At 38.2% G+C, this 22,977-nt stretch overlaps 1 protein-coding gene across 1 annotated transcript in view; it reads right to left on the reverse strand.

The window, feature by feature from the left end:
- Positions 1–22,977, reverse strand: part of LOC100666873 (RNA helicase Mov10l1) — a 64,676-nt gene that overhangs the window by 38,755 nt on the left and 2,944 nt on the right. The window contains exons 3-9 of the mRNA XM_064278482.1: positions 20,207–20,348; positions 17,871–17,983; positions 16,630–16,814; positions 3,662–3,805; positions 3,134–3,378; positions 1,847–1,985; positions 208–402 (exon numbers count right to left, since the gene is read on the reverse strand). Coding sequence (XP_064134552.1) covers positions 208–402; positions 1,847–1,985; positions 3,134–3,378; positions 3,662–3,805; positions 16,630–16,814; positions 17,871–17,983; positions 20,207–20,348 — 1,163 coding nt within the window. The remainder of the gene's footprint in view (positions 1–207; positions 403–1,846; positions 1,986–3,133; positions 3,379–3,661; positions 3,806–16,629; positions 16,815–17,870; positions 17,984–20,206; positions 20,349–22,977) is intronic.

Below are 22,977 nucleotides of genomic sequence, written 5' to 3' on the forward strand. Positions count from 1 at the left end.
TACGTCAGTGAATATACAATGGGAAAAAGTGAAAAATAACAGAAAGAGACTCAAACCCTCACCTGACTCCCCAGGAGTGTGGTAGATAATAGGTAAAGGGGCAAATGTTTAGCATGTCAGTTTCTTTATAACAGAGAAAACAGCCAAGCAAACAGATCACATACCAAGAATGATATACTCATTACTATCTTATTTTAATTACATTACCTTCTCAGTCTGGTCCCGGGTACAACAGATCTTGAGGGATGTGGCGCTTGAGAACTTTCAGACCATTCCTGAGAATATGGTTCTGTGGCAGCTATGAGTGACTCCTGAGCACTTACTACATTTACCTCAATGTACCGCCCAATTGTGAAATCAGAAAAAAAAAGCAAAAGGAGATCTTTGCAATGGCCAGGAGTTCTTGGAAAAGCAAAGGAATAAAATCTAATTATAAATAAGTTATAATTTATTTAATTATAAATAAAATAGACAAAGAGTCAATATAATTTCACTTAGCAGCATATAGGAAAAGTCACATAACTAACAGTGATCATGAGCAGCATTTGATCATTCATTTTAAAGGGCAAAAAAAAAAAAAGGACTTTCTTAAATAAGCAATGAATATTTTTCCAAGATAAAATTAAGCACCTAAAGTTGTCTTTTTTATAATTCATAAACTTAGAAACAACATGAAAAAGTTTCAGTATACCCCAAGTCTAAATTAGAATTGTGCAGCATGATGAAAAACACACAAAATGGCTGACTTTACTTTTACCAATTTTTTTGCTTTTGTTTTAACTATGAACATACTGTATATACAATTATCTACATTTCTTTTTTGCTTATCTCAAGAAATATGTCTTTATGTTGTCCTTAACATTTTTAAAAATATCATTTACCTATTATGTGAATTCCCCAATAATCAGATACAATATGCCTTCTTTGCCCTCACCCCGAGATCTACTGGAACTACTGGTTTACCCGTCTGTCTTCCCTGCCTGCCTATGAGCCCCTGGAAGACAAGACCTATGCTCACCTCAAGGCCTGGCTTTTAGCAGATTGAGTGAAAATTGCAAGATATGTGAGAAAAGTTTTCTCTGCTGCTCTGTTGGAACCTTGCTCCAAATGTCTCCTATCTGCATTTTCGGGCTTCCCTTCCTCTCACTCTATATAAGCTCATTCATGTTTCCCAACCAGATACTCATACAATATCAGTGATTAAATGCACATAGTATACCACCCCTGTGTTCAAGGAATTCACAGTGCCATGACAAAAATATGGAGAAGGTATTGTGGGATCACAAAGGAGGGCGTAGATGCCCTGATCCCATGTTGTATGCTTCCCTAATCACAACCCTTATCACACTGCACCTTAATGGCCTGCTTATCTGTCTCTTGGTTAAGTGGTTGATGATTGGATGGCTGGAAGGCTATGTGGATGGGAAAAAGGTCTCAGAAATGAGTCAGTCACCAATGAGCTACAAAAACATAAGAAAGAAGGTAAACATGAAAAGAGATAAACAATTTCTAGAGCAGAAGGGATGAAAGAAATGTAGGGAGCTCATATCTGAATGTTTATGTTCTTTGTAAAGTAGGAACTTAAATCTGCTGCTGGGAATGAACAGAGTAGGGTTACAAATTGTAAAAGTTTTGAGTATCCATTGCTTCAAGTAGATAAAATTCATGCTGGCCAAATATGTAAGGGATTATCTAGACCAAAGCTTTTTTACATAATTTTGTCACATCAAAATAGTCTGTGAATACTCTTAATAATATATAGCCTAAAAGTATCACAGATAAAATTTAAAAAGAAAAAAGCATACATGTCGCCAAAGTAAACTCACTCCAAACCCAATTCACATACCTTGCATTACAGGTTACCATAACGAAGATTTTTCCACCTGGAGGAATTAGTCCATATCCACTGAGATTAGAATCTGTAATCTGATTCCTGGATACAGTCTTTTGTTTTTGTCTATTTTCTCTTTGCGAGGTACATTCATCTAATCCAATAAAGTTTAAATCCAAAATTACACCAAATGGTTTTCAACAGTGGAAATAAACATTCATACATAAATATCCACACATACATATACACAGGAAACCCTGGTGGTATAGTGGTTAAATGCTACAGCTGCTAACCAAGAGGTTGGCAGTTTGAATCCACCAGGCGCTCCTTGGAAACGCTATGGGGCAGTTCTACTCTGTCCTATAGGGTTGCTGTGAGTCAGAATCGACTCAACAGCAGTGGGTTTGGTTTGGGAGTGGCATATATACACGTACCCAGATACAAAAACAAACACCACCCTAGAGCATTAGATGGTAGCCTATTTAAAAATGCTAATAAGAAGTGGAGAAAAATGTGGAACAAAATTCTAACTCACAAAAAAAGACCAGACTTACTGGTCTGACAGAGGCTGGAGAAATACTGAGAGCATGTCCCCCGGACACCCTTTAACTCACTACTGAAGTCATTCCTGAGGTTCACCCTTCAGCCAAAGATTAGACAGACCCATAAAACAAAATGAGACTGAACGGGCAAACCAGGCCAGGGGCAAGGACGAGAAGGCAGGATGAGACAGGAAAGCTGGTAATGGACATTAAGACATGGCAACCAATGTCACAAAACAATATGCGTATTAATTGTTTCATGAGAAACTAATTTGCTCTATAAACCTTCATCTAAAGTACAATAAAAAAGTGCCAATAAGAAGTAGGAACAGGGTAAAACTACAAAAATCTTCCAAGTTATTGAGGGAGAAGAAACAATGGCAACATGGCTACAACCTGGAACATGCCTTCATAGCTTTTCCCCAAATTAGAAGCACTCTTGAGAAAGTGCCAAAATCAGAAGGAGTTCCTGGTATGGGTCAAGGCCAAACTATTTAAGTTTCCCTTGAAAATGTTAGGAGGAGAGAGCAGGAGTAATGGGGTCTTCAAAAATAGTACAGAGCATGAAGAACAAGGATAGCGTGACTGGCCCACTGTTGTTCCTCTTTGACCCCCCACCCCTACCACCCAACACACACACACACACACACACACACACGAAGACCAGGAGTTCTGACGAGATGTCCTGTTTAAGAAAACAAACTAAAGTCTTATATGGGTTTACAGGTGTAAATTCCATGCTAGCAGTTTAAATGCATACCTGGAGAGGATTCTCTGTTGTCCGCCAAACTCCTGTCCAATGTCTGAGGGTTCTCTGCTTTTCTGTCACTATCTAATTCATTAACATTTCTCTTTGAAAATTTCTTCTCCCCAGGATTGTCAGGAACATGAGGTACCCCTGGGTGCTTTTGGCCTTCATCAGGCAATTGCAAACTGAATTGTTTAGTTTTTTCCCAGCCAACAAACTGGCATCTGACTAAGGTTCGAGGAGATTCTCCTTTATTCCTGAATAATGAGATTTAATCATGAACACAGACAATATTTCTAATTCTAATATATTCAGTTGCCATAAAGCAGGGGCATAAAGCAAAGACCTCTAACTAATGAATGGCAATCTGAAATATTTTTATGAATATAGGGGAAAAGGCAATTATGGGATAAAAAATGAAAGGATTTAGATAAAGGAAAAAAATGAGCGAAGTAAACTTATTTGTGCATAAATTGTTCAACTATAGTTTAAAAAACCCTTAATGTAATTCTACTTAAAACTTTACAGTGGTAAACTTACTCAATCCAGATCCTCATGGTTTTACTTTCTCCTTCGCTTATGGTTCCAAAATGTGTCATTTCTGAAACCTGAATATTGCCTTTATTTTCCAGTAACAGGGATCCAGCTGATTCATCAATATTCTCAGTGAAGTCTGAAGAGTCTCTGGATAAAGCAACCAAACAAACCATATTATTATTTTCATAAAAGCATTCCTACAGGGTCTCTATGCGTCGGAATCAACTTGACGGCAATGGGTTTGGATTTTGGTTTTTTACATAAACATTACCCACTTCCTTAGATTTCCACTCTCCTTCTGAACCTATGAAACAAAGGGACATATAACAAAATGCTAGAGAACCTACATTTAAGAAAAAAAAAAACCCCAAAACAAGCACCCTTAGATAAAGCTACATAACCATGTATGTTTTTACACAATTTTAGATATTATAAAAATGCCTACAAGTCATTTGAAGGAACAAAAAATAAAAATCTTATAAAATAGAAGAAAATGATGTGATACACTGTTGACATCTCAAAAGAGCTGCTGACTTGAGAATATAACCTGGACTTGTCTCCACAAGGTGGACATTTCCCTGAAAAGCATTCATAGTATCATTCAGCAGATGAGAGAATCTCTATTACTCAGGAGAAATGTTAGAGAAATGTTACAGCAATGCTTTCTGGCTGTCTTTTCTATGGCTGCTTCATAGGCTAAAGTAAAGGGTAGAGGTGGGAGTCCAACTGGGAAGGGGTCAAAAACAGTCACATCCAGTTTCCTTGCTTTGTATATTGGATTTCATTTGAAAGGAGAATTTGGCTGCTTAAAAATATGTAAAAGCAACTAAATTATGAGTTTTTGTCTTGATAGAATGAGAAGATTTTGCCCTCACCTCAGAATATCTCTGTTTCGCTTTATTCTATAGATATCACTGTTTCAGTATAGTAGGAGGTGATCTACCATGGAAGAAAGGCCTGTGGAGCATAGTTCTACTCTGTAACACATGGGGTTACCATGAATCAGAATCAACTTGACTGTAACAGGTTTGTGGGTTAGATCTACAAAAACTGAATAATTAATTCTATTCACTGTCTATCCATTACGATCCTTCCAGAAGGTAGTCTGATCAAGTTAGACTATTCCACTCCATTAAATAGCAAGAGACTGGAGGCGGGGCCAAAATGACAGAATAGACAGATGCTTCCGGCAAGCCCTCTTACAACAAAGACCAGAAAAAACAAGTGAAATTAGCATATTTATGACAAACTAGGAGCCCTGAACATCAAAGACAAACGTAGAAAACGAACTGAGCGGCAGGGGGAGGAAGAGATGGTTTGGAAGCAGAGAGGAATTGCAAGACCTGAATTGCCAGGAGCCCTAAGGCACCATTCTCTGGAGCGGCTGTGGTGGGCTGGTACCACTGTTCGGCTGCAGTTTCCTCAGGGAGAAGCAGCCAACCACACAGCCTACTCAAACCTCCAGGACCAGAGAAGAACAGCACTCTCGGCAAAACCTAAATAATTCCATATATTTTACTGCACCCCCTGCCCCCAAGCCGGCTTCTGCAGCTGTTGATTTCCTTCAGCCTGAAATAGGCCCTGCTGAGCACCTAGGGCCATCGTCCCAGCCTTGGAGAAGGAATAAATTTGCAGTTGGGGGAAAAGATAATTTGCAGCTCCACTAACCTGGGGAACTCCAGACAGAAGCGGCTCCTGTCCAGGCATAAACAGTCCGTGGACATTGAGCACCTTTCCCCCCTGCACGGACCTGTATGGGCCTATTTCAGAATAGGCCCTTGTTGGCAGACTCCAACCATTTCAGCTGTGCAGTGGAGTGGTGGGTATTTCATGTTTGACACTGCTTTCCCTATTAAACAGGGTCCTCACCTACCCACATCAGGCGCCTAAGGACTGGTGGCTCCACTCAGCTCACCCAGCCACCTGCAATACGGTTCCAAGGATAACTGGTACCTCTAAGTCCTTACAACCAAAAACATTGGGTGCCGTGGTCTGTCTGCAGAACCCACCCACCTGTACGTTCTAGAGAAGAGGGATGCACTTTCCTCAGAGTCACTTCGGGGATGATTCTCAGACCCCTGCCTTGTTCAGAACGTGACCCCCTCCTGCAACCAGACATCAGTACCTACACCAATCACCCCTACCCCTCTAAGACCGTAGGACAGAATCTGTACCACACACCTGATGACCAGCTTCCTGGACACCTGAGCTGAATTCATACAAAAAAAAGTGAATGGAGTCCTAGACTGATACACCTGATAACAGCTCTAGCCATCTGGGGACAGAACGTCAGAGCTCCAAAGGTGAAAATAATCAAGTTAGCTCACTCAAGCAACCCATTTGGGCATATCAAAACAAAACAAAGCAAGAAGCTACGATAAGGATACAGTAAGCAAAATAAAATAAATTAATACAAAGCTAAAATAAATAAAACTAAAGTAAATTAATACAATAACTTACAGATGGCCTGGAGACAACAGTCAACATCAAAATACATAAAGAAACAGACCATGATTGCCGCAACAAGCTCTCAGAACAAAGAATCAAGGGATCTTCCAGATGAAAGTGCATTCCTGGAATTACCGGATGCAGAATACAAAAGATTACTATACAGAACCCTTCAAGACATCAGGAAGGAAATGAGGCAATATGCAGAACAAGCCAAGGAACACACAGATAAAGCAGTTGAAGAAGTTAAAAAAGGTTATTCAGGAACATAATGAAAAATTTAATAAGCTGGAAAAAATCCATGGGCAGACAGCAATAAGAAATTCAGAAGATTAACAATAAAATTACAGAATTAGACAACTCACTAGAAAGTCAGAGGAGCAGAACTGAGCAAGTGGAAGGCAGAATTGGTGAACTTGAAGATAAAGTACTTGGCACCAATATATTTGAAGAAAAATCAGATAAAAGAATTAAAAAAAATGAAGAAACCTTAAGAATCATGTGGGACTCTATCAAGAGAAGTAACCTATTAGTGACTGGAGTACCAGAACAGGGAGGGATAACAGAAAATACAGAGAGAATTGTTGAAGACTGGTTGGCAGAAAACTTCCCTGACATCATGAAAGATGAGAAGATATCTATCCAAGATGCCCATCGAACTCCACATAAGGAAGATGTTAAAAGAAAGTCACCAAGACAAATTATAATCAAACTTGCCAAAACCAAAAATAAAGAGAGAATTTTAAGGGCAGCTAGGGATAAACGAAAAGTCACCTACAAAGGAGAGTCAATAAGAATAAGCTCAGACTACTTGGCAGAAACCATGCAGGCAAGAAAGCAATGGGATGACTTATATAAAGAATTGCAGGAAAAAACTGCCAGCCAAGAATCATATATCGAGCAAAACTGTTTCTTAAATATGAAGGTGAAATTAGGACATTTCCAGATAAACAGAAGTTTAGGGAATTCATAAACACCAAACCAAAACTACAAGAAATACTAAAGGGAGTTCTTTGGTTAGAAAATCAATAATATCAGGTATCAACCCAAGACTAGAACACTGGGCAGAGCAATCAGAAGTCAGCCCAGACATGGAAATCACAAAAATAAATCAAGATAAAAAAACGCTCAAAACAGGGAACCAGCGATGTTATTATGTAAAGAAAGACAACATTAAAACAATAAAGAAGGGCTAAGAAATGTAATAATCTCTATATGGAGAGGAAGATAAGGTGATATAAAGAAATAAAAGTTAGGTTTAAATCGAAGAAAAATAGGGGTGAATATTAAGGCAACCACAAAGGAGACAAACTATCCTACATATCAAAATAAAATACAAGAAAAAAAACAGAGACTCAGCAGAAACAAAATCAACAACAATGAATAAAAGGAAAAGACAATATATAAAGATAAACTATTCAGCACAAAAAATTAAGTGGGAAAAAGAAACTGTCAACAACACACAAGAAAAGACACCAAAATGATGGCACTAAATTCATACCTATCCATAATTACGCTGAATGTAAATGGACTAAATGCACCAATAAAGAGACAGAGAGTGGCAGAATGGATTAAAAAACATGATCTGTCTACATGCTGCCTAGAAGAGACACACCTTAGACTTAGAGACACAAACAAACTAAAATTCAAAGGATGGAAAAAAATACATCAAGCAAAGAACAATCAAAAAAGAGCAGGAGTGGCAATATTAATTTCTGGCAAAATAGACTTTAAAGTTAAATCCACCACAAAGCATAAGGAAGGACAGTATATAATGATTAAAGGGACAATATACCAGGAGGATATAACCATATTACATATTTATGCACCCAATGACAGGGCTGCAGGATACGTAAAACAAACTCTAACAGCACTGGAAAGTGACACAGCTCCACAATTATAGCAGGAGACTTCAACACACCACTTTCGGTGAAGGACAGGACATCCAGAAAGAAGCTCAAAAAAGACATGGAAAATCTAAATGCCACAATCAACCAACTTGACCTCGTAGACATATACAGAACACTTCACCCAACAGCAACGAAGTATACTTTCTTTTCTCGTGCACATGGAACATTCTCTAGAATAGATCACATATTAGGTCATAAAGCAAGCCTCAGCAGAATCCAAAACATTCACGTATTACAAAGCATCTTCTCTGACCATAAGGCCATAAAAGTGGAAATCAGTAACAGACAAAGCAGGGAAAAGAATTCAAACACTTGCAAACTGAACAATACCCTGCTCAAAAAAGACTGGGTTATAGAAGACATTAAGGATGGAATAAAGAAATTCATAGAATCCAATAAGAATGAAAACACTTCCTATCAGAACCTTTGGGACACAGCGAAAGCAGTACTCAGAGGTCAATTTATGTCAATAAATGCACACATACAAGAAGAAGAAAGGGTCAAAATTAAAGAATTATCCCCACAACTTGAACAGAGAGCAACAAAAGAAATCCTCAGGCACCAGAAGAAAGCAAATAATAAAAATTAGAGCAGAACTAAATGAAATAGAAAACAGAAAAATAACTGAAAGAATTAACAAGACCAAAAGCTGGTTCTTTGAAAAACTCAACAAAATTGATAAACCACTGGCCAAACTGACAAAACAAGAACAGGAGAGGAAGCAAATAACCCGAATAAGAAATGAGATGGGTGATATAACAGACCCAATTGAAATTAAAAGAATGATATCAGATTACTACGAAAAATTGTACTGTAAGAAATTTGAAAACCTAGAAGAAATGGATGAATTCCTAGAAACACACAACCTACGTAAACTAACACAAACGGAGGTAGAACAACTAAATAGACCCATAACAAAAGAAGAGATTGAAAAGGTAATCAAAAAACTCCCAATAAAGAAAACCCCTGTCCTAGATGGCTTCACTGCAGAGTTGTACCAAACTTTCAGAGAAGAGTTAACACCACTTCTAGTAAGGGTATTTCAGAGCATAGAAAGGGATGGAATACTCCAAAACTCATTCTACGAAGCCAGCATATCCCTGATACTAAAACCAGGTAAAGCCACCACAAAAAAAGAAAATTATAGGACTATATCCCTCATGAACTTAGATGCAAAAACTCTCAACAAAATTCTAGCCAATTGAATTCAACGATATATCAAAAAAATAATTCACCATGACCAAGTGGGATTCATACCAGGTATGCAGGGAAACCCTGGTGCTGTAGTGGTTTAGTGCTACAGCTGCTAGCCAAAAAGTAAGTGGTTTGAATCCACCAGGCACTCCTTGGAAACTCTATGGGGCAGGTCTACCCTGTCCTATAGGGTCTCTATGAGTCGGAATCGACTGGATGGCAACGGGTCAGTCGGTCAGATGCAGGGACGGTTCAACATTAGAAAAACAATTAATGTAATACATCATATAAATAAAACAAAAGACAAGAATCACATGATTTTATCAATTGATACAGAAAAGGCATTTGACAAAGTTCAACACCCATTCATGATAAAAACTCTCAGCAAAATCGGAAGAGAAAGAAAATTCCTCAACACAATAAAGGGCACTGGAAAAAAAAATACAAAGCCAATACCCAACATCATCCTAAATGCAGAGAGTCTGAAAACATTCCCCCTGAGATTGGGAACCAGATAAGGATGCCCTTTATCACCACTCTCATTCAATATTGTGCTGGAGGTCCTAGCCAGAGCAATTAGGCTAGATGAAGAAATAAAGAGCATCCAGAGTGGCAAAGAAGAAATAAAAGTATCTCTATTCGCTGATGACATGACCTTATACACAGAAAACCCTAAAGAATCCTCACGAAAACTACTGAAACTAATAGAAGAATTCACCAGAGTATCGGGATACAAGATAAACACACAAAAATCAGTTGGATTCCTCTACACCAACAAAAAGAACATCGAAGAGGAAATCACCAAATCAGTACCATTTACAGTAGCCCCCAAGAAGATAAAATATTTTGGAATAAATCTTAACAGAGATGTAAAAGACTTATACAAAGAAAACTACAAAACAGTACTACAAGAAACCAAGAGACCTACATAAGTGGAAAAACATACATTACTCATGGATAGAACAACTTAACATTGTGAAAATGTCTATTCTACCAAAAGCAATCTGTAGATACAATGCAATTCCAATCCAAATTCCAATGAAATTCTTTAATGAGATGGAGAAACAAATCACCAACTTCATATGGAAGGGAAAGAGGCCCCGGATAAGTAAAGCATTACTGAAAAAGAAGAACAAAGTGGGAGGCCTCACACTACCTGATTTTATGGGTTTTTTGGTTATTATACTTTCATAGTAGTCAAAGCAGCCTGGTACTGGTACAACAACAGATAGATACATAGACCAATGGAACAGAATTGAGAATCCAGACATAAATCCATCCACATATGACCAGCTGATATTTGACAAAGGCCCAATGTCAGTTAAATGGGGTAAATGACAGTCTCTTTAACAAATGGTGCTGGCATAACTGGATATCCACCTGCAAAAAAATGAAACAAGACCCATACCTCATACCATGCACAAAAACGAATTCAAAATGGATCAAAGACCTAAACATAAAATCTAAAAAACAATAAAGATCATGGAAGAAAAAATAGGGACAACGTTAGGAGCCCTAATACATGGCATAAACAGTTTACGAAACATTATTAACAATGCAGAAGAGAAAGTAGATAACCGGGAGCTCCTAAAAATCAAACACCTATGCTCGTCCGAAGAGTTCACCAAGAGAGTAAAAAGACTACCTACAGTTGGGGAAAAACTTTTCAGCTATGACATTTCCGATCCGCGCCTGATCTCTAAAATCTATATGATACTGCAAAAACTCAACTGCAAAAAGACAATAACCCAATTAAAGAATGGGCAAAAGATATGAACGGGTACGTCACTAAAGAAGACACTGAGGTAGCTAACAGATACCTGAGGAAATGCTCATCACCATTAGCCATTTAGCCATTAGAGAAATGCAGATCAAAACTGCAATCAGATTCCATCTCACCCCAACAAGGCTGGCATTAATCCAAAAAACACAAAATAATAAATGTTAGAGAGGTTGTGGAGAGACTGGAACACCTCTACACTGCTGGTGGGAATGTCAAATGGTACGACCACTTTGGAAATTGATTTGGCGCTTCCTTAAGAAGCTAGAAATAGAACTACCATATGACCCAGCAATCGCGCTCCTTGGAATATACCCTAGAGAAATAAGAGCCTTTACATGAACAGATATATACACACCCATGTTCACTGCAGTACTGTTTACAGTAGCAAAAAGATGGAAGCAACCAAGGTGCCCAGCAAAGGATGAATGGATAAACTATGGTATATTCACATAATGGAATACTACGTGTCGATAAAGAACAGTAAGGAATCTGTGAAACATTTCATAACATGGAGGAATCTGGAAGGCATTATGCTGAGTGAAATTAGTCAGTTGCTAAAGGACAAATGCTGTATAAAACCTCTATTATAGGAACTCGAGAAACAGTTCAAACAGAAAAGAAAATATTCTTTGATGGTTACAAGAGTGGGGAGGGAGGGAGGGAGAGGGGTATTCACTAATCAGATAGTAGATACGAACTACTTTAGGTGAAGGAAAAGATAATACACGATACAGGTGAGGTCAGCACAACTGGACTAAACCAAAAGCAAAGAAGTTTCCTGAAAAAACTGAATGCTTCAAAGGCCAGCATAGCAGGTGCGGGGGTCTGGGGACCATGGTTTCAGGGGACATCTAAGTCAATTGAGAGAGTAAAATCTATTAAGAAAACATTCTGCAACCCACTTTTGAGGGTGGCGTCTGGGGTCTTAAACGCTAGCAAGCAGCCATCTAAGATGCATCAATTGATCTCAACCCACTTGGAGCATAGGAGAATGAAGACCACCAAAGACACAAGGTAATTATGAGCCCAAGAGTCAAAAGGGCCACATAAACCAGAGACTACATCAGCCTGAGACCAGAAGAACTAGATGGTGCCTGGCTACAACCGATGACTGCCCTGACAGGGAACACGACAGAGAACCCCTGAGGGAGCAGGAGAGCAGTGGGATGCAGACCCCAAATTCTCATAAAAAGACCAGACTTAATGGTCTGACTGAGACTAGAAGGACCCCGGTGGTCATGGTCCCCAGACCTTCTGTTAGCCCAAGACAGGAACCATTCCTAAAGCCAATTATTCAGACAGGGATTGGACTGGACAATGGGATAGAAAATGATACTGGTGAAGTATGAGCTTCTTGGATCAAGTAGACACATGAGACTATGTTGGCATCTCCTGTGTGGAGGGGAGATGAGAGGGCAGAGGGGGTCAGAAGCTGGCAGAATGGACACAAAAGAGAGAGTGGAGAGAAGGCGCGTGCTGGCTCATTACGGGAGAGCAGTTAGGAGTATATAGCAAGGTGTATGTAAATTTTTGTATGAGAGACTGACTTGATTTGTAAACTTTCACTTAAATCGCAATAAAAAAGAAGCACAACATGACTGATGTAATTGGTGTCCTGAAATTGTACAAGTGAAAAAAATGTGGAATTGCAAATGTTGTTATATATATTTTTACAATAAAAAAAGAAAAATAGCATGAGACCTAGCTTCCAAGAGTATCAAGAGACAAGAGAAAAGAGGGCCTCCAAGAAATGAGCTCCCTTAAATTCCTGTCTCCCTGTCCACAAACATCCCGACATTTGCAATCACAACAGTGATCCTCCCATTGCCTGAACGTCAACCATCTCCCTTCTCAATCAGCTCCAGCCACACTCTATAAACATGCTCAAATTCTTCCTCTCCTCAAAACACTTCCTTTCTGCTCGGTATTCACCATTTTTCCCTGCTCAGCTGAAAATTCCAATGAAATGAGTTCTGTTTTTCCCCTTTCACTTCAAAGTTGCATCCAAACTTACCACCTAAAGCAAGATGACAACAGCAGGAGAACTGGAGGAAGTGGTCACATTTGGCAGTTTTGGATACCTTTTGCAGATAGTCAAAAGCATTCGTTGGTGGATGTGTTGAGGAACATAAGAGAAAGAACTACTGAAAATGACTCAGGTATTTTGCTTAAGCCATCAAAATGAAGATTGTGGAAAGAGCTGGATTTGTGGAAAAGCTGAGTTTTGAATATGTTAATTTTGAGACATCCAAACGATTATCAACTCGGCAGTTGTATATTGAGTCCCACGCTAGAAATAAAAAGATGCCCTGAGCTAGAGACAGAAAGTTGGGAGTCATGAGAATAGAGATGGTATTTAAATCCATGGGACTGGATCTGCTCACCTAGTAAATAAGCATATATAGAGAAGGGTCCACTCCAATATTTAGGACTGGGAAGAACAGGGAGAATTGGCAAAGGATGTAGTCGTCCCTATTCCTGCTATATCAAATCACCACAAACTCAGTGGCTTAAAATAATACAAATTTATTAACTTACACTTTTGGAGGTCAGAAGTATAAAGAGTCTTATAGGACTAAAATCAAGGTATCAGCGTAACTGCATTCCTTCTGGAGACTATAAGGGAGAATCCTTTCCTGGTCTTTTCCAGTTTCTAGAGGCATCCCGCAGCCTTGGCTCCTGGCAGCAACACACTCCAACCTCTGCTGCTGTCATGACATCTTCTCAGACTCTGACCCTCCTGCCCACCTCTTTCCCTTATAAAAAGCATTGTGATACATTCAGCCCACCAAATAATCCAGGATAATCTCCCCACATCAACATCCCCAATTTAATTACATCTGCAAAATCTCTTTTGCCATGCAAGGTAGCATATTCACAGGGTTCAGAAATTAGGACATGTATACATTAGAGGGGCAGTATTCTACATACCGTAAAGGTTAAATAGGGGATTTAGTGAACTAACCAGAGAAGTAGAAAAGAATGACGTACTCCAGAGTGCGTGAAGGAAGAGTTTCAAGAAAGAAAGAGTGACCACTGTACAAAATGTTGCTGCTAATTTGATTAGGATGAAGACTGACAACAGGCCACTGGTCTTAATGTTGAGATCACTGGTGACATTTCCCAGAGCTACTACCATGGAGTGATGGGTGTAAGCCAGTTTTCCACGGATTCAAAAGACAATGGAAAGCTCCTTTCTTTCCTCCCTTCCTTCTTTTGAGGGTAGGCCATCAAGGATAGGAAGGCAGGCTGCAGGCCTACCCAAAAAGGGTGGGAAGGTAGAACCCATGGCTCCCATGAGTAGGACAAACTGGCACTCCAAGGCAGCCCAGCAGGGTCAGGAAATTGCCTATATACAGACGGGCTGAGTAACTAAGTAAATAGACTTGAGGAAAACTGGAAGTAGGGTTCTTCATGTCTAAGAAGGGAGCTATAAACATGGAAAGGTGGAAAGAGAGGAAAATTCAGAATAAATTCTGTGTTGTTGGACTAGTACTAGAGATATTGATGCAAACTCACGGTTTCCAATAGATACAGAAATAAATATGGATGCTAATGTGTGCACAAGTATATGTGTATATTCTCATACATAACATTTCGAACTGCCCATTGAGAGGGCCTGAGAGCAGTGACACCCCAATAGCAAGGAGCACAACTAGTCCCAGATCTTGGTTTCTAAACACTATACTCTCCACTAAAAGGAAACAGGGCTCCTTAAAGAAACGGCTGATACATGGCTTCGTCAAGGCTAAGGTACAAGATGAGCCTGGAACATCTTGTGTCAGAAAGGAATGGCTCAGAAAATGACAGGACACAGAAGCCAGGTTGAAGGTTCCTACAGGCCAAATATGAGACAAATGTAAGTATCACACTTGCTGATTTCAAAACACACTATAAAGCCACAGTAATTAAAACAGCTTGGTACTGGTATAACAGACATATAGACCAATGGAATAGAATTGAGAGCTCAGAAATAAATCCATGTATCTATGGTCAACTGATTTTCGACAAGCGTGCTAAGTCCATTCAATGGGGAAGGAAGAGTCTCTTCAATAAACGGTGCTGGGAAAATTGGATTTCCACAAGCCGAATAAGGATCCACGCCTCATACCATATACAAAAACCAATTCAAAACAGATCAAGCACCTAAATGTGATAACTAAAACCATTAAAATTCTTAGAAGAAAATGTAGGGGCATGTCTGTGAAACAGGTTTTAATGATAGATTATCATATATGACAACAAAAGCATGAGCAGCAAAAGACGAAGCAGATAAATGGGACCTCACAGAAATTAATTACTTTTGTTCATTAAAGGACTTTATCAACAAAGTGAAAACACAATCTATAGATTGGGAGAAAATTTTCAGGAACCATATATCCAATAAGGGTCTAATACCCAAAATATATTAAAAAAAGTTTACAACTACTTATAGACAAACAATCCAATCACAAAGTAAGCAAAGGATTTGACTAGACAGTTTACCAAAGAGGATATTCAAATGGCCAAACACATGAAATGATGCTCAGGTGTCACTAGACGTTGGAGAGATGCAAATCAAAACCTCACCCCTATTAGAATGGCAACGATGAAAAAACCAACCAAACAATAACAACAAACAGAAAACAAGAGGCGCTGGTGAGGTTGTGGAGAAACTGGAACCCTCATCCATTGCTAGTGGGAATATAAAATGGTACAGCCACTGTGAAAAACATTTCGGCGGTTCCTCAAAAAGTTGAACATAGAACTACCATAAGACCCAGCAATCCCAATCCTAGGTGTATACTCAGAAGAAGTGAATGCAGGAATGCAAACAGAAACCTCTACATCAGTGTTCACTGTAGCACTTTCCACAACAGCCAAAAGGTGGGAACAACCAAACATTCATCAACAAATGAATGGAAAAATAAAATGTGGTATATGCATACCATGGAACATATCCAGCCATAAAGAAAAACGATGTTGTGATGCATGCCACAACATGGGTGAACCTCGAAAACATCATGCTGAACGACGTAAGTCTGTCACAAAAGGACAAATACTGTACGAACTCATATGAAATAAGCAAATACATGGAAATGAAAAATTAATAGTGGTTACCAGGTGTGGGTCGCTATGAGTTGGAATCGACTCGATGGCAATGGGTTTGGTTTTTTGTTTGTTTTTCTACTGGGGGGCAGAAGGGAGCGGGGAAGGGGGAGCTTTTGCTTAGGGGACATTGAGCTTATGTTAACGGTGGTAGAATGATTTCCAAAAGGATAGAAAGAATGGTTGCACAACCTGAAGAATATAATCAGTATCACTGAATTGTAAACGTAGAAATTGTTGAGTTGGCATATATTATGTATATTTTCACCACAATTTAAAAAATTCACATAAAATAAAAAGCACCAATATGAGATTATTAGAAAGGATTAAGAGGGGAATCTCATTAATCCACCGTGAAAATTGCTAATGCCCTTTACATACTCTATGTTTAGCCAACACACTCAGGTAAATCTTATCTGCTTGAGAAACTCTATTTGGCATAACTGTCTAAGTTTACTATTCCTTTCAAAACACATTTAAACCAGGCTCTTTCACGTTCAGAGAAAAATGCTGCACAGGGAATAAAAATGTTGTTTTCTTATTACTACCTTTTCACCAGGGTCATAGAAAGTGCTCTCCAGATGTACCATGACTGAATGCTCTTCACCATGACCACATTGACGACATCTAATTTTTGAGGTATGTATCCATCAGAAATTTTCAGAGAATCCAAGGTGAAAAACACAGTATCATCTAACACCCCACTTCTTTCATAGAAGCTAGTGATGCAGACCTGTAAATACAATAAATGAAAATGTTTATTTAAAAGCATACACTGTCTCTCTGGCTCTAAACCTGTAGTTCACTCCAAATCAGTGATTCCTAATCTGACTGGCACTTTTGAAACACCAGGAGTGCTTTGTAAAAATATTCATGCCCAGACCCCATCTCAGACCAATTAAATCAGAATCTCTGGGGATGGATCTCAGATGAGAAACACTGCTCTAAATATTACACAAAATGTTTATTAACCTCTATAGTCAACAGTTAGGAAACCCTGGTGGCGTAGTGGTTAACAGCTATGGCTGCTAACAAAAAGGTTAGCAGTTCGAATCCACCAGGCACTCCTTGGAAACCCTTTGGAGAAGTTCTACTTTGCCTAATAGGGTCGCTATGAGTGGGAATTGACTTGATGGCAATGTTTTTTTTTCTTTATAGTTACGGTTGAGAGAATGAAAGGGGTTGAGTAAGAAAGGAATGCGGTGGTAAGGTGACCTTCATTTTTCCCCTACTTCCTCTGTCACATTCCAAGCTCATTCCTCCATCTGCACCTTTGTGCAAAGTGAATTTCCAACTCCTTTTCAGTCTCCACTGCTCAAATCATAACCCAATTTTTATAGGTAAGCCCAAGTCCCATGATCCACTTCAGTCATACTTTCCCAACAATTCTCTGGCATACAAATTGTTTTTGTTCCTTTTGTTCTCAGAACATTCTAAGACTTCTCCAATAAATTACATAATTTAAAACTCATTTTATATGCCTTCTATAAACCCCATAAAAAACCCATTGCTGTTGAGTCGACTCCGACTCATAGTGACCCTATAGCACAGAGTAGAACTGCCCCACAGGGTTTCCAAGGAGTGCCTTCTATATAGTATTCTCTAATTATTTCCTTTCAGCAGTACAGCCTTTTCAATAAGAAACTAGGCTCCTCTTTGGCAAAGAATGTGTTTTCTCCTATTTTTCTAGATTTTCCAGCATACTCAATAGAATTCTGGGCAGTGGAAATTATTATTAATGGAAGGTTTGGTAGAAACAAATGACAAATAGAACATGTAATCGAATTACCTTATCCACATGTCTGCAGTTCATGGGCTTCACTGAGATTATATTGAGCTTTGATGTGCCTGGCTTGACAGAATAATCAGCTTCTACCCAGTCACCCTTATAAGGCTCAAATCCTAAAACAGCCAGGGAAAGAAATTTAGTTTAATAATCTCTAGTTTTTAACAATATTAATTTTCACAAGTTACTTTGAATTAGTGTAGTACCTGAAAATATTTTTATTAGATCTGAGATACATTTTCGACACTTTAAAACATGTATGCTGTAAGTTTTTTTCTATCAGAAAGAAAGTTTATAATACTTTAGGCATTGATTCTCCTCTACTGATTTGACAAAGTCATATGGAGAAAGCAGCAGCTATGCATTACGGCCCAATCTTTTCTGAAGCAGCACTGGCCACATTCACAAGTCCTTCGAGAGAAACAGTAAAGCACACAGGTAAGAGCGCACATTTGAACCTAGCTGCCTGAGTTCAAATCTTGATGCTGCCACTTAGCTTACAACCATGGTCAAGGTACATAACCTTTCTGCGACTTGGTTCTTCACTTATAAAATAATAATACTTACATATAGAGTTCCTGGGACAATCAATATGTGTAAAACTCAGAGAATAGTGCCTTGTACATAATTAGCACCAAATAAGTGCTGACTGCTATCAGTGATAGCAATAGCAGTGAGAAATACTGCTACTGTAATAATGAGTCAATTTTCCCAGACTTCTTTTAGGCCTGATGATGAACTCTAAGATATACACCTTACATTTTATAGTTATGAACAAATAATTACAAACAGATTTTCACAGTAAGTTAAAAATAAGTCACAGGATACAAAGGTACCAGCAGGGATTTGGAACAAGTGGAAATCTCAAGCAGTATAAAGTAGGACTCTAATTTGGTACAGCCACATCAGAAAACTGGCAACATCGACTAATTTGAACATTTGTTTATGCTGTGACCTAGCATTTCCTATTTCCTTCATAGTACTTTCCTTGTTCCTTCCTCCTCATTTCCTTTACAAGCAAATTTCAGAATGACCTAAGATGCAAGCCTTGGGCCTGTCCTCTGGTGTCCTCTCTCTATTTGTTTGGTGTGGCTTTATATAATATCCATAGGCTTATCAATCCAAAATGTGTATACTTCCACCTCCAACCAACCTCAGATTCATATATCCAAGTGCCTACTACAATTATTAGGTTGTAAGTTGAGCTCTTGCTATTCTCATGCACTCAACAATGTTGTGCCTCTCAGTCTTCCACATCTCAAATAAGTAACTCCATTCTTACCATTACTCAAACCAAAAACTTTGGAGTAATGCTCAACTCTTCTTTGCTTCGCGCCAAAGATCCAATATATCAGCCAATACTTCCATCTCTACCTTTAAAATATATCCATACAGAATCACACTCTTTACAGCCTCCATGCCTACCTTGGTCCAAGTGTCTATCAATCTCTCACCAGGACTATTACAATGAATTACTAACTGATCTTCCTGATTTCTTCCTTGCCCCATATAGTCTCTTCTCAACAAAGCAGACAGGGTGAACATCTTAAAACACAACTTAGGTCAGAGTTCTGGCTTTTATATCCAGGAAGAGTAAAATGGCAAACTGCGTTGTGGGGCTGAGCTAATCTCCTCTTTTGTACCCAAGCTACATGGTAGCTGAATAAACTCAAATAGTATAAACAAATAATCACTTTAGGCATAAATAAAATCTTATAACATATCTGCTAATTACAAATAGAATTCAACAATGGGTGCATGCACACACATACATGGAAAGGTACATGGCTACCTCTACACCTTAGGTGAAGCGTATGAAAGATTTTTAAAGCAACATATCCCTGTATACTTGCAATAGTTTTCAGTTAGATTAGAAATTCAATATTTATATGAACAAAAAAAATCCAGATATCAGCAACTGCACTCAACAAGTGAACAATAAGTGATAGTATGAGTTTAAAAAAATTACATGTTTGTCCCTATAGCATGAGTTTTAGAAGCACTATGTGTTATATGGAAACCCTGGTGGCGTAGTGGTTAAGTGCTACGGCTGCTAACCAAAGGGTCGGCAGTTCGAATCCGCCAGGCGCTCCTTGGAAACTCTATGGGGCAAGTGTACTCTGTCCTATAGGGTTGCTATGAGTCGGAATCGACTCAACGGCAATGGCAATGGCTAATGGAATGTGTTATATATTATTTCAACTCTAAAGGCTCACCTCAAACATGAAAGAGCACAGGCTGAAGCCAAGTACACTGTAGTAGTTATTCTAGTACTAAAATTCTCTAAAAAATGAAGCATGCACTAATTTGGCCCTTTTAAATAAGTAAATAAATCATACCTTTACAAACAACGTTTAGAGAGAAGTAAGTTGTCTTATTAATGAAGCCACCACCTTTCGTTAGAGAGGTAATATAACCAATTAAAATTTTGCTGCCAGATATTGATGGTCTACTACCACGATTATCAACGAAAGCATCCACCTGTAAGATAAGGAAACAGTTATTTCAAACATAGCGGAAGTTTTAAAATGAGAAATAATATGCTTAAATCATTGTTGTTCAAGAAATGTTTTAAACAACTATACTCGACAGTAGTATTTCAGATGACAAATACATTCTAGATATGGGATGATGGTAAAAATAATGCCTGAGCTTTATATATTAAAATGCATCTAAAAACATTTTAAAAATATTAATTGTGTACCCACCAAGTTTAATGTGCTGATAGTATTAGATTCAAAGATAAAAAAATACACTGTCCCTGTCCTCCAGGAATTCACAATAACTGGAGATAACAGACAAAAATAACTACTAATTCAAAGCGAGCTGTGATAAATGTCATAAAACAAATTAAAAATTGGCTCCTGAGAATTCCCTGGAAAGAGAAAGTTGCAGACTGGGAAGTAGAGGGAGTTTCTTGGAGTAAGGGGGATTTGACCTGAGCTGTGAAATGGAACGATTTTACCTGGCAAATGGGAATGGGGTGAAGGGTAGGGACAGGGAGACAAAGAGGAGAAAAAACACAAGTTAGAGAAACAGGAAGGAAAACCATAAGATTAAAGATCGGGGCCCTGGAGGGACTGAAGCATGAGCTAAAGTTGAAAAAATAGACTTAAACTGGAGAGGGTTCTTAAAAAAAGACAAGATAAATCAGACCTATAATTAATCTATAATAGGGAGGCATCCAAAATTCTCTGTCTATTTAAAGTATAATAGTTTTTATTTTACATTTTGTTTCATTTCATTACATAAACAATACATATTCATGATGCAAAACTATTAAACACTGTCTAATATTGCTAACTTAAAAAAAAAGCATAAGCATATTATTCAAGTTATCCAGGTGCCCACCAGAAAAGCTAAAAGTAGAAGCCATGATAAGAACCACGTCTGAAGAATTAAAGTTGGAATGGAGGGCATAAAGGGAGATTTCTGACTTTTCATTTTATACCCTTCTAGAGTTTGAACTATTTATTGTAATTTTTATGTGTATATAAAACTTTTCAATTTAAAGAAAGTCGACAGTAAGCACTGAATGACCAGCTGCTATCTAAATAGTATTAATAAAGTATATCTCAACCATCTGAGAAAGCAGCAGAAAAAGTTCAGTAGGTGTGCAATCTACCAAATGATATAGCAAAAATCAATACTTTTACTATACAGGAAGAAAATATCAGTTTGAAAACACAGTGTAAAATTATGTTGATAATGAACAAAAACATAAAAAAAATCTTGGAAATACACTTAGCAAGAATGTGCAGAACCTATTCAAAGAAAACTATCAAACATTTCAGAAGCATGTAAGAGAAGAAACATGCTTTGTTGGGAGAGACTATCGTCAATATACCAATTCTCCCTAAATTCAATCGATAAGCTCAATGCTATCTCAATAAAAAATCCCCCCCCAAAAAAAATCCCAACAGATTTTGTTGTTGTTGGGAGGGAGGAGGGAGAGTTAACAGAACGATTTTTAAAATTCATCCAGAAAAACCAACATATAAGATTGGCCAAGAAAATTAAAAATAAACTTAAAAATAAAAGTTTGACAGCAAAACTAGGCTACCAAATTCTATACTGAAATGCGTTATCACATGTCAGTAATTCAAACCTTTTGATCATACAACCAAGGTAAGACAACACAATCAATATAATAGGGAGTCCCAATAGATTCAAATGCTTGTGGTAATGTATATGTACCATTTCAACTCAGTGTGGAAAAGGTGGATTATTGAATTAATGGTATGGGAATAACTGGATAGCCACTAGCAAAACAAGATATGGATTCTTCTCAGTCTATACTGCCAAATAAATTCCAGACAGACTAAATGATTGGATGTGAATAAATAAGTAACTTTCAAAGAAAACCTAAGTGAATATTTGTGTGTATTATAAAGTAGAATAAGCCTCTCTAAGGAATCTTCCAAACCCATTCCTGTTGAGTCAATTTTAACTCATAGCAACCCTACACGACAGAGTAGAACTGTCTCACCGGGTTTCCAAGGCTGTAAATCTTTACGGAAACAGGCTGCCACAAATTTCCCCTGCGGAGCGGTTGTTGGGTTCAAACAACAGCCAAGTGCTTTAACCGCTGCACCGCTAGGGTTACTCTAAAGAATCTTACTGAACCCAAAAGTCACAATAGATAAGATGGACATATTTATAGTACATATAGTGCATAAAGTACATAAAAATTACACTCTATAAAACAAAGTCAAAAGAGGTGTCTTGGGGGAAATATTTGCCAAGTCTTCATACGATAATTTCCCTAACAAAGCTCTAATTTCCCTAGCAAATAGTTCGAACAATCCTAAGATATAAGTAGTGCTAATAAAAGAAATGTTGCTCCACTCATACTAACATTTAAAGAAAGGCAAAATAAAATGATGACAACTACTTTTCACTTTCTCAGACTGGCCAAGATTTGACAGACCAATTATATCTCCATCCTTTTCAAACTGGCAAACAGGCAGTCTCACACCCTGCTGCTGAGACTGCAAATTAGCACAGCGGAGCTCAAGGATTATTTGATGGTAACCATTAAAACCGTAAATATCTGGTTGCACAACACTGTAAATTTACTAAAAAAAGGCTTTCAATTGTACTCTTAACA

Source organism: Loxodonta africana, chromosome X (genome assembly GCF_030014295.1).
Source record: "Loxodonta africana isolate mLoxAfr1 chromosome X, mLoxAfr1.hap2, whole genome shotgun sequence".
Classification (NCBI taxonomy): domain Eukaryota; kingdom Metazoa; phylum Chordata; class Mammalia; order Proboscidea; family Elephantidae; genus Loxodonta; species Loxodonta africana.